At 47.9% G+C, this 12,152-nt stretch overlaps 1 protein-coding gene across 1 annotated transcript; it reads right to left on the reverse strand.

The window, feature by feature from the left end:
- Positions 1-9,342: 9,342 nt before the first annotated feature.
- On the reverse strand, positions 9,343-11,732 carry LOC113658506. Its single transcript, XM_027171033.2, has 2 exons — positions 11,525-11,732; positions 9,343-11,436 (listed from the first exon to the last, which is right to left on the reverse strand). The coding sequence occupies exons 1-2, from the start codon at positions 11,730-11,732 to the stop codon at positions 9,986-9,988; spliced, it is 1,659 nt and encodes a 552-aa protein (XP_027026834.2). The 3' UTR covers positions 9,343-9,985.
- Positions 11,733-12,152: the final 420 nt, after the last annotated feature.

The following is a 12,152-nucleotide window of genomic DNA, read 5'->3' on the forward strand; positions in this document are numbered from 1 at the left end:
GCCCGCTTCATGAGAACAGACTTAACTTTTGCCAAGTCATTCATGATGACAGCTTGTCTCTGTTCCAGCATTTGAATTTGTTGGAGTATCTTAGTATTCAGATCTGAAAAATTGTAAAGTTAGATTGTTATATAGCAAAGGATGTTTTATGTCTGTATAAATAAATAATGTCTAATTGATATATCACATACCAAACAATTTCTCCATGGTGACTTTGCATTTTGTTTCCTTTGGTTCCTTCCCGGTTATCAAAATTACATACATAAGGTCAGTGAAATTGCATTTATCTAAATCAGTTATATTGTTTCTATATTTATTTTTCTACATCAATTAAACCGCTTTTTTCCCTGATCGTTTTATCCACAATGCACATGTAGGTGGTTCACTTTAATTGTGGGGACATTTGGTACAATGTAAAAAAAAAACAAAAAAACACGCGCGCACACACACACACACACACACACACACACACACACACACACACACACACACACACACACACACAAACATTTTAATTTCTTTATTTGAATCCACCAATCAAATTTCTTACAGAAAGGATTCAAATATTCTCAGAGGTAGCACAGCTTTGACATTAAGGGTACATAAAACATTGCTTACGCCACACAGCAAGGCTGCCTATCACAGCTGATATAGAGCAGAATTTTGCCAGCTGTTTGGACTGTCCTTTTGGTAGCCCTGCCAGTCTTAATCCACTAACAGTCAGTTTGTGCATATGTCCCAGGCTGCCAAATATCAATACCGCAAACTTACATGCATAACCTAGGTCACTGATCTTAGCAAGGAGGGGTTGGTATTTAGTCATTTTTTCCAAAAAGGCTATGTCCATATACAAATTATAAACACAACCTACTTCAAGGACTAACACCTGCTTTCTATCTATATCCACCAACACAACATCAGGGCTGTTATGGATGTTACAGAACACATCATCAGAGATGTTGAACCAGTCTGGTATTACTTGTGAATGTTTATACATAGGCATATTTTTGGAAATATGTCCTGAACAGAACTGGCAATGAGATCAACAATACGACCATGGCGTGCTGTATATAGTTCCTTGTACTTATTACATCCATTCACAATATGAGCAACTGATTCAAGGTGATCAGAGTTAGAATGCATTATACAGTGTGGCTGGTGATTTTGAGGGTACCATAATGCTAGATTGTATCTGGTTGGCAGCACCTGTAGTCTGGCCTTAACAGTGAAGCAGAGAATATCGTCCACTATTGCAGCATTTCTGTACATAGAGTGAGAGGTAGAGTGGTCAGCAAAGTCAAGACATGCCAACTTTCCCTGCATTCTTTGTCCAGTCCAGTGTTGTTTTGTGTCCATCTGTTTGATGTTCAGTAAGGATCTTTTTGCTGTTGTGCTCTGTAGTGCGTGTTGTGTCTCATTGTGACAAACTGTGGCCTCCACAATAATAGATGTGTCTGTGACCACTGCGTCAGACACCTCAGATGTAGTGTGAGAGTCGCTTTCTGTCCACTGTAATGTAACTACCAGTCTGTTACACAGATCGTTCAGGTCAGGCCAGTCTGAGCGAACTCAGAAACCTGCAGCGTGTGTGTCCAGTTTGCCGTTGCCTTTCCTCCTGAAGCCTAGGAAGCTGTCCTGGTTACCTGTGGCCAAAGGGACCTTTCTCTTCCTAAGGTCCAGTAAGAGGGAAGCTCTGGCTAGCTCTCTGACTGCAGCATCATCGCTGTTGAGCATGCTGATAAGGTGTGCTAACCTTATAGTGGAATAGGTCCATTCCACATTTGGGACCCCCAGACCCCCTTCCTTTAGTTTGAGGAAAATTATGTCTCTGGTGGAATGAGTATTCAGTCCCAGCCATTTCCTGATGGCCTCAACTGTTCTATTATTCATGTCCCGTAGAACATTTTGTGGAATGTGAATGTTTGCAAAGAGATGTTGTATCTTTGCCAGAGCCACTTCTCTAATGGCCTTGTGGGAAAATTTGGGTGTGTGCTCTTATTCTATGAACTATTACCACTATATGGGGGTAGGCCGGATGTTGTAATAGTGTTGTAATAGTGTTGAGCTATAATATTGTATATCGGCATTAGGTCGTGTATGAGTTATAGGGAGTATAAGAGCTATATGGACTATAATATAATAATATAATATAATATAATATATATATATATATGTATAATTATGTATAATATTTCATTTCTATATATAGATATCTGAATAGATGATGCGTGAGACAGAGTTAAGGGGTGTAGTTGGTTTATTGAAGTAGTAGAACTCAATAGGCAGAGCTAGGCCCAGGCACAGGAGAGTAGTCGGGAGATCCAGGAGGTGGGGAGGAGGAGGTTGAAGGAGAAGAAGGAGAGGCAGGGGGTTCCAGCGCAGAGCAGCAACGCTCAGGAACAGCATGAGGACAGCCATCGGTCTGGGTAGAGGAAGTGCGGGCCTGAGGCCTTTTCACAATGTAGGATGGTGTGAAGGGATGCTCGGGGAGGTTGGGAGAACTGAGTTGTTCCATGAACGTGATAAGTTCACGGGTTATATGGGCCAGCTGGTAGCGGCGGTAGCGGACCAGAAGTTCGGTGGGCACAGGTCTCGCATAAGGCATCATATAAGGTCTCATATAACGGCGAGAAGGCCGAATAGGTCGGCCATGTGGACGATCTTGCTGACTCTGAGCATCTGAGACAAACAAGAAAAAGGGAACCTGTCCTTTAGGCGAGAACAGAGGAACTAAGGCTTAAAATTAGAATGCATGTGCAGGCCCAGTCTGGACAAACACGACAGACTGAGATCATAAGTCTAGCAAATTTAAGGAGTCAGCATAAACAGATCTCCACATATATGCAAAACAACATTATAAAATGCAAAAGCTTAGCTTAAGGAATAATGCAGTACGTGTACTAACCAGATAAAAAAAAACATTACTTGTAAGTCAACTACGGCTAATATATAATCTATAATCCAGTTGATTTGGAACCGTATGTTACTGTAATCAAGGAACTCATATCCTAACATAATTGATCAAATACCGTCGAATGTCATAATCATATTAATCATATCATAAATCAGAACTCCTATATAATAGGGAGGGTAGGTGATTGCGGAATTGAGTATTATCACTGTGCTGATTAGTTATATCTTTAATATCTTTAGGTTATATGTAGAGAAGTGATTAATTTAGTGTAGGGCGAATAGGTTATAGGTGATTGTCATGATAACCATACATAGTATAGGCGTACAATACAGATAATCATAGTACTAACACAGGTAATCATATAGTATAGGTTCACAATACAGGTAATCATCTTAACTGCATATTTTATATATAGGCGTATAATCAAGAAGAATAATATCATATCAAATCGTCATACATAAATATATATAGGAAAAAACAGATAGGAGAAAACTCATTGCAGCTGGAGAATTGGTGATTGATTGGGAGATTGGTGAGATTGGTCCTCAAGACATGCGTTTCGTCTGGGTGATACGGGTGATACGTGACAGGGAGCAGGACAAGATGTTCTTGGGGGCACACCTTGACAATAGTTTTGTCAACGCAGCATATTTTTAATAATAATGCTGAAGTTCGGCGGGAGCAACAACAGGCCAGACTTAATTTTCGGTGAAAGGGCAGACTTGTTTTTCGGGGAAATGAAGCAGGGGGGCCACGGGCGATTCTGCAATTCTGTAGTGTCAGGAGAAGAGCCAGACAGGTCAGGTGGATAATGACGCATGAAGGTATGACGGCACCAAAGAGTGCCAGGGTATATAGAAGGGATTTTCTGAAAGGGGTGGCATGGGGATACGCTGTTTGGGTTTTTCTTTTCTTTGATACTTTGGACTTAGACGTTTTTTCCTCCTTGAGCTCAATGGAAGCAGGGGCCGATCAGCATCAATAAAGAGTTCCCTTTCGAGGGAACTCGACGCTGCGTCAGTGCTGACGCTATGGGAATGCTTCTTTGAGGAAGTTGTGTCTGAAGCTCTGTGTGCACACACGCCATTTAATGGCTCGGAAAGGGCACGTGACGGAGTTAATTACTCGCCAGTAAGTCCATATAAGGGCATCTACGTCACGCTGCTCCAGCTTTCTTTGTCTTCAGGAAGCGCTCTGTGTATGTGTGTCGTTTGTCTGTCTGTCAAGTGCAGGGAAAGAAAAAAAATAGGGAAAGACTAGGCAAAATGTTGCAGTCTAAGCACTTTAAGAGATGCGTGCATCCTTGCCCCCGCTTTATCACGGCGGACGACGCGCATTCTCTTTGTGTGGTGTGTTTGGGAGAAGAGCATGCCTGGTCGGCTCTCGAGGGAGCCGGCTGCGTGCATTGTGAGGGATTCCCTCTCCGCATGCTCCGATCCCGCCTGGCTGTGTTTTCAGCTTCGGCTGCGCCTCGTGGTTCGGGTCCTGCGTCTGCCGAGGCAGCGCGGCGGCTTCAATCATGGGGTTCCCAGGTTGAGTTAGCGGATGCGGAGCAAGAGACGGGTGTTCCCCTTTCTCTTGCCCTCTCCCCTGACTCCGATCGCTCGGTTTCGCGTTCGGGAGCTCGCGCTGCGATTTCTCCCAACCCGGAAGAGAGCATGCTGCTTTCCGCATCCGGCTCTGAGGAGCTCGATGTCGAAGGGGAGGGGCTTTCCACCTCAGAACGGCCGACGCAATCAGTCGCGTTCGAGGAGCTCCTCGAGGTAATAACTCGGGCTGTTGAGAAGCTGAATTTAGATTGGCCTGAGGAGGTAGTTGGTGTCGCCAATTCTAAGCTGGACGACCGCTTTCTCACTTCAGGCCGTCAGCCACCTGCACGCAGGCGTCTGCCATTTCTTCCAGACCTCCATACTGAGGTATCGAGATCTTGGAAAAATCCCTTTTCGGCGCGTGTATTTTCTCCAGCCATGTCAGACTATTCAGCCATTAATGGGCTTGAAGACCATGGGTATAGGACGATGCCGAGGGTTGAAGAGACACTAACCAGTTATCTCTCCCCTGCATCGCCCGCATGGAGAAAACCTGCCCTTCCATCCAAGCCATGTAGGACCACTTCGGCCATTGTGGGTAAGGCCTATGAGGCAGCGGGTCAAGCGGTGCAGCGCTGCGCACCATGGCGGTCTTGCAGGCCTACCAGGCTGATCTGCTAGCAGAGCTGGATGGCGGTGAAGGGCTGGGACCTCAGGCGGTGTCCGAGCTCCGCCGCGCCACTGATCTCGCGCTCCGTGCCACGAAGCAGACGGCCCGCTCTATAGGCCGTACTATGGCTGCGCTGGTTGCCGCGGAGAGGCACTTGTGGCTTAATTTGACGGGCATAAGGGAGAAGGATAAGTCCTTTCTCCTGGACGCCCCAGTTTCACCTCAGGGCTTGTTCGGCGACGCAGTTAGTACTGTCGTCGACAGGCGTCAGGAGGTGAAACGCCAGTCAGCGGCGTTCAAGGAGTTTCTCCCTCGCCGCGGGGAGCAGCCTGGGCCATCATCTAGCCGCCCCCCCCTTCTAGCTCACTCAGGGCAGTGAGAAGAGCTAGTGTGGCGGCCCGAGCCCCCCCCGTCTAAAACTAGGGAGGCCGGTTCACATGCCCGGACCCGGACCCGTCCGGTGAGAGAGGACCTTAGGTCTGTCCTCTCAGCCAAGCGGGCCACGAAGGAGTCCTGATGCCCGAGGGCAGGGGCTCCTGGGAGCGCCCTATTCAGAGACGCTCCCCCTACTGCCAGCCCCGCCGCCTTTGTCGTTTTGGGGGGCAGTGGGGCCTGTGTCGGCTCCCCTTTCTTGTGCGGATCTTCCCGGGTTCCCGCCTGCCGGTGCGCTGTTTCAGGGCGCCCGAGAGGTCTGCACAAGTTTGACGCCACTGTCAGGCAGCCTGGCAGCGTGGAAACTTCTGCCAGGGGTGTCTAAGTGGGTCCTGAATACTGTGGAAAGAGGGTACAGGATCCAGTTTTCCTCCCTTCCTCCGTGTTTCCAGGGTGTGTTGCCCACAAATGTGGGTGGGCACCAGGCGGCGTTCCTCCGGGAGGAACTCTTCTCACTTCTGGAGAAAGGGGCCATAGAGCATGTTCCCCTCCCAGAGCGGGACTCCGGCTTTTACAGCCGATATTTTGTTGTTCCCAAGAAGGACGGGGGGCTGCGTCCGATTCTGGACCTGCGGGCTCTGAACTGTACTCTGAAGACTTACAAGTTCAAGATGCTCACGCTCAAGATGATCGTGTCCCAGATCAGATCCGAGGACTGGTTTGTCACGATCGACCTCAAGGATGCTTATTTCCACATAAGCATTCTGCCGGAGCACAGGAAGTTCCTCAGGTTCGCTTTCGGGGGCGAAGCGTACCAGTATCGTGTCCTTCCTTTTGGCCTAGCCCTTTAACCACGCACGTTCACGAAGTGCATAGATGCTGCCCTGGCACCATTGCGTCTCCAGGGCATCCGTGTACTGAACTACCTGGACGACTGGCTCATTCTTGCCCAGTCGGAGGCTATGGCAGCCAGGCATCGAGATGCTGTGCTTGCCCACATGAGGTCCTTAGGACTCAGGCTGAACCCAGGAAAGTGTGTGCTTTCTCCTTCTCAGAGAACCACCTTTCTGGGGGTGGTTTGGGACTCCACCACGATGCGGGCACATCTGTCTCCCACCCGGGTGGCCTCCATCTTGTCAGCGGTGAAAGCTATTCGGCTAGGCCGCAGCCTCTCTGTTGCCGAGGCACAGAGGGTACTCGGACTCATGTCAGCAGCAGCCAACGTTGTTCCTTTGGGTCTGCTTCACATGAGGCCATTCCAGCTCTGGCTCAAGGGGGCGGGCTTTCATCCTCGCAGGCATCCCCTCAGGGTTATACAGGTTACACGCCGTGGGCTTCGTACCCTCCTTATGTGGAAAAGACCCCGGTTCTTGGCCTTGGGTCCCATTCTAGGGGCGCGTCACCGTCACTTTCGACGGACGCCTCGCTTTCGGGCTGGGGCGCAGCCTTAGATGGCCGCCCAGCCCAGGGTCTATGGGAGAGCCCCTGTCTCTCATGGCACATAAATTGCCTGGAGATGAGGGCTGTTTTCCTAGCGTTGCAACACTTTCTCCCGCACCTGGAGGGCTGTCATGTCCTAGTGCGAACAGACAGCACCGCGGTGGTGTCCTATATCAACCATCAGGGCGGTCTGCGTTCACGCCCCCTGTTCAGGTTGGCGTGGCAGATTCTGCTCTGGGCAGAGACCAGGTTTCTTTCGCTAAGAGCGGTTTTTATCCCAGGGCGTGTAAATCGGGAGGCAGACTTCCTGTCGAGGCAGGTGCTGAGGCCCGGGGAGTGGCGTCTTCACCCTCACGTGGTGAAGCGAATCTGGCAGATTTTCGGCCGGGCGGAAGTGGATTTGTTCGCCTCAGAGGAGTCGACCCACTGTCCGCTGTGGTTCTCCCTCTCTCACCCGGCCCCGTTGGGCCTGGATGCCCTGGTATGGACGTGGCCGAGGCTCCGTCTGTACGCCTTTCCCCCGGTAGCTAGCCAGAGTGCGCCACGACCGGGTCAACCTTCTCCTAGTTGCCCCCCGTTGGCCCTCTCGGGTTTGGTTCACGGACCTAGTCTCCCTCCTGTACGGCACTCCATGGGAGGTTCCCGTCAGGAGGGATCTCCTCTCTCAGGCGCAGGGGGCAATTCTTCACCCCTGCCCCGAGATGTGGAAGCTTTGGGTCTGGCCCCTGAGGGGGACCAGCTCCTAGACGCAGGCCTCTCAACTGAGGTGACAGAGACTCTGCTGAATGCTAGGGCTCCCTCCACTAGGAAACTGTATGCTCTGAAGTGGAGGCTTTTCCGCCTCTGGTGTGACGAGCACTCTCAGGATCCAGTTCACTGCCCGGTTGGTACAGTGCTGGAGTTCCTGCAGTCTTGCTTTTCTCAGGGCCTGTCCCCGTCTACTCTAAAGGTGTACGTGGCCGCAGTTGCCGCGAACCACGAATCTGTCCTTGGGGCCTCCTTGGGCAGGTACCCTTTGGTCTCTCGCTTTCTGCGTGGTGTCAGGCGGCTGAGGCCTTCCTCTAGGCCACGCCTTCCTTCCTGGGACCTCTCCGTGGTCCTGGAGGGGCTGCTGGAAGCCCCCTTTGAGCCCTTGGAGTCAGCCTCTGAGAAGTTTCTGACCCTGAAGTCTGCTCTGCTTCTTGCCTTGGCCTCTCTCAGGAGAGTCGGGGATTTGCAGGCTTTGTCGATCGCCCCCGCCTGCCTAGAGTTTGCCCCCGGTATGTCCAAGGCTATCCTGCACCCCAGGCCAGGATATGTCCCTAAGGTGCCCAGGATGGCGGGATGTCCAATCATCCTGCAAGCCTACTGTCCCCCACCCCATGAGTCGGCGGAGCAGGAGAGGCTGCACTTGCTTTGCCCGGTAAGGGCCCTGAGGACGTCCACCGCTCTAGCTCGTGGCGTAACTCCTCTGCCCTTTTTGTCTGTTTTGGGGGCCGGAATAGGGGTAATCCAGTTTCCAAACAGCGCCTGGCGCACTGGGTGGTGGAGGCCATTACTCAGGCCTATGAGGTGCGCGGTCATGCCTCACCTCTTGGCATCAGGGCCCACTCCACTAGGGGTATCGCCTCATCCAGTGCCTTGGCCAGGGGTGTCCCCATTGAAGATATTTGTGCTGCGGCAGGATGGTCCTCTCCGCACACCTTTATCAGATTCTATGACCTGGACTTGGACCCCACTCCAGGGTCCCAGGTACTGCGGGGCCTATGATGTGCTGTTCCCAGTCTGCTCGTGCTCTCTCACGGCCTCTGGCGCAGTCATCGACTGGTGCGTGGCGGCGTGGGTATTGGCATTCCCATAGCGTCAGCACTGACGCAGCGTCGAGTTCCCTCGAAAGGGAACTACACCAGGTTACGTATGTAACCCGGTTCCCTGAGAGGTGAACGAGACGCTGCATTGCTGGCCACGCCCCAGGCATCCGTTCGCACTTCCTTCAGACAAAGAGAGCTGGAGCAGCGTGACGTAGATGCCCTTATATTGACTTACTGGCGAGTAATTAACTCCGTCACGTGTCCTTTCCGAGCCATTAAATGGCGTGTGTGCACACAGAGCTTCAGACACAACTTCCTCAAAGAAGCATTCCCATAGCGTCAGCACTGACGCAGCGTCTCGTTCCCCTCTCAGGGAACCGGGTTACATACGTAACCTGGTGTAGTTTTGCTCATTCTCATCCAGGTCTGGAAAGTTTTCTTATTATTCAAATTCAAATAGTACTAAGTATAAAGATTAAAGTGTGATTAATTGATCAGTATTAAGTAGTAATAAATATTAAGTATTATAAAATTACTTATTTTAGTATTAAGTGTGAAAGACTATTATTGACTATTATCTATTATTGATTATTATTGATTATTAATTGATTATTAATTTAGCTGTAATTCACCCCTGGCATATGTCCACTTGGAGGGTGGCTCTCCAAAAATTTCCAACAGCCTGCAGTTTCATGACTACAGGTAGGGGGGGAGGAGTCGATCAGATCGATCCTGTCCTTAAAGGCACAGGATAACTCCTGCACCTGTTCACCCCACTCACCTGCAATGTTGAATTTATGGCCAAGGTAGGTGTATGTTTCATGACGAGAGTAGACTCTGATGGGCTGTCCCATTATTGTGAAGGAGGGGGGTTTGTCAGATTTAGATTTGTACCAGCGGTTTCCACCGCTTCGCCGCTCGTAGAATGCTGCACATTTGGTGTGTTTCACCTCCAGCTTAAACCACTGTAGGAATTCATCTGTTCTGGACAGGATATTTTGAATGATATTCTCGTCTCTACAGGACACCTGGACATCATCAGCGTACCCCTGGACAGGGTTTGGGGATCGAGTGTGTGGTGGTGCGCACTGGCAGATCCACTTCATCCACTGGTTGATGGCCAGGATGAAGTTGACAGCACTCCAGGGGCAGCCAGTGATATACACACACACACACACACACACACACACACACACACACACACACATGTGCAATAACATGCAATAAAAAAGGCAAAGACCCTGCCTTACTGACTTACTTGACTAACTAATCAAACTGAATGCATGAGCGGTATAAGCGCTACCGCATTGTATTCATCTTTATCAATCAAGGACAAAGGTATCATGATTGCTTTATGTCTCAGTTGAGTGGTGTCAGTATGTAACATTTTAGTGTGATTCCGAAATCCTTTGAATATGCCAATTATTCTGGAGTCACATGGCTTAGTGTACAAAGGTTCCATTCTGCAAAAAACCTCACAAAAAATCAGATTTTCTTGAACTCCATGTATAAGGCAGTAGCTATCATTGGTCATTCTGTAACATTCTTTTGTCTTTGGCGTACCAGAGTTAACATTTGATTTCTTAGAACTTGATATTGCTTGCCTCTCTGCCAATCTGTTAGCTACTTGAATCAGTGGATCACTTGAACCACGGATAAACCTCTTGATTTGACCCATATTGTTCTCAAACTTGTACGCTGAACAATAGTGTAATGATCTGTTGTAATTTGCAACATCAGTGAGATGTAGCAAGCAATGCACATTATATGAGATGAAACTCATGCTATACAGGCTGCTACCTTTTTCAACAAAATATGTTAACAGCTCATCTGCATAATCACGATGCTCCATTAGGTTTTCACTGTACAAGATGCGCATTCCAATACTAAGTGAAAGGAAGTGAATATACTTCTCCTTATTGAGAACATATTTCAAAATCACTGGTCCAGTATAAAGCAAAAATGTTCGGAATTCAGTTGCTTTCCAGTGCTTCAGTTCATCTAACCCCCTGGGTTTCCTATTGAATTCAGGAGGTATGTGATGTCGGACAGCTTGATGAAAATAAGTAATGGTGCTAAGATGTCCAGCTGATAATCTATGGGCCAAAGGTCCTTCTTTCCACAGCATCAACATTCGCTTAGTCACTCCTAGATCTACACAATGCATGGGATCTATTGGGAACTGCCTGATCATATCAATGTCCAGATTCAAGAGAATGCTATCTGTTTTGTGATGTTCAGGATTTGTCTTCTGTCTAAATGACTCATTGGTTCTGAGATTTCCTTTATACAAAAAAAGCATTTTGCTCTCATGAACTCCCTTTACATCACAAAAGTCACAGCCATAGCGGCCATTAAACTGAACTATTCCTTTGATGAGGGCTCGTGCTGGTGCATCACATATGATGTTTTTGAGGACAATTCTCTTCCCTTTAAAGCCTGTTTCCATCAGTTCTTGCAGCTCCTCCATAAAATCCCTCAAAAACTCCAAATCATTTGGTTTCTTTGCTCCAGAAAACAGAGCAACAAAAGGACTGTTTTTCACTTCATCAATGTTGATGATAGCACACTGAAGTGGCCATATTGTGAGGTTTTTGGACTTGAAAATGGGTAGGCCATCAATATTCAAAGAAATCTCAAAGTGGTCGTATTTTGAAGTGTCTTGCTCAGACAGAGTATGTGTAAGACCTTCCTTTAATCCAAAATATGTGTATTTGCCACCTATCAAAAACAAGATTTTATAGTTCAGTGAAATTTCTGAATAATATTGCCAAATGAGTGCATGGACATTTTCAAAGTTAAAATGTACCTGATTTTTCTGTTATTCTCAAACTGCCAGAACAAGGTGTTTTCAATAGTGTTCGTCCGTCTGCTGGAACATCAATGTCATGTTCCTTCAAAATCCTAAGCAAATGAGTGAGAGAAGTCATGGAGATGTTGAATTTCATTGCCCACTCAGACAGCTTTTTCTCCAGAGACAAAGCTAGCTCTGAGTTACTTTCACTGGTAACATTCATGGAATCATTTAGTCTATCAATTTCATACCATAGCACTTGATCTTGCATATTAATTATGGCATTCTGTTGTGATTCTGAATCATACTGTTCTTGCAAGTCTTCATTTAGATGCTGCTCCACAACATTCAGCATATTTCCTGAGTCGTCTGATGAGTAGTCTGATTCGAGTTCTCTGGAGGAGTGTTCACTATCAGAAGTGTTTTCATTTTTTTTTCTGAAGAGCCAAAATGATCTTTTTTGATTTTCTACGAGCTTTTTGTTGCTGTCTTTTCAATGCCTTAATTTTTGTTTCCAAATCCTAACAGGCCAAAAAGAACTTCTGTATTAGTAAAACATTATATGAAACACATACATCTTTTACAATTTTTTTGGTTTGAGAGGACAACCTTAGCCACTCTCACTGATTACTGTATTTGATAA

Source organism: Tachysurus fulvidraco, chromosome 14, assembly GCF_022655615.1.
Source record: "Tachysurus fulvidraco isolate hzauxx_2018 chromosome 14, HZAU_PFXX_2.0, whole genome shotgun sequence".
In the NCBI taxonomy this organism is placed as follows: Eukaryota; Metazoa; Chordata; class Actinopteri; order Siluriformes; family Bagridae; genus Tachysurus; species Tachysurus fulvidraco.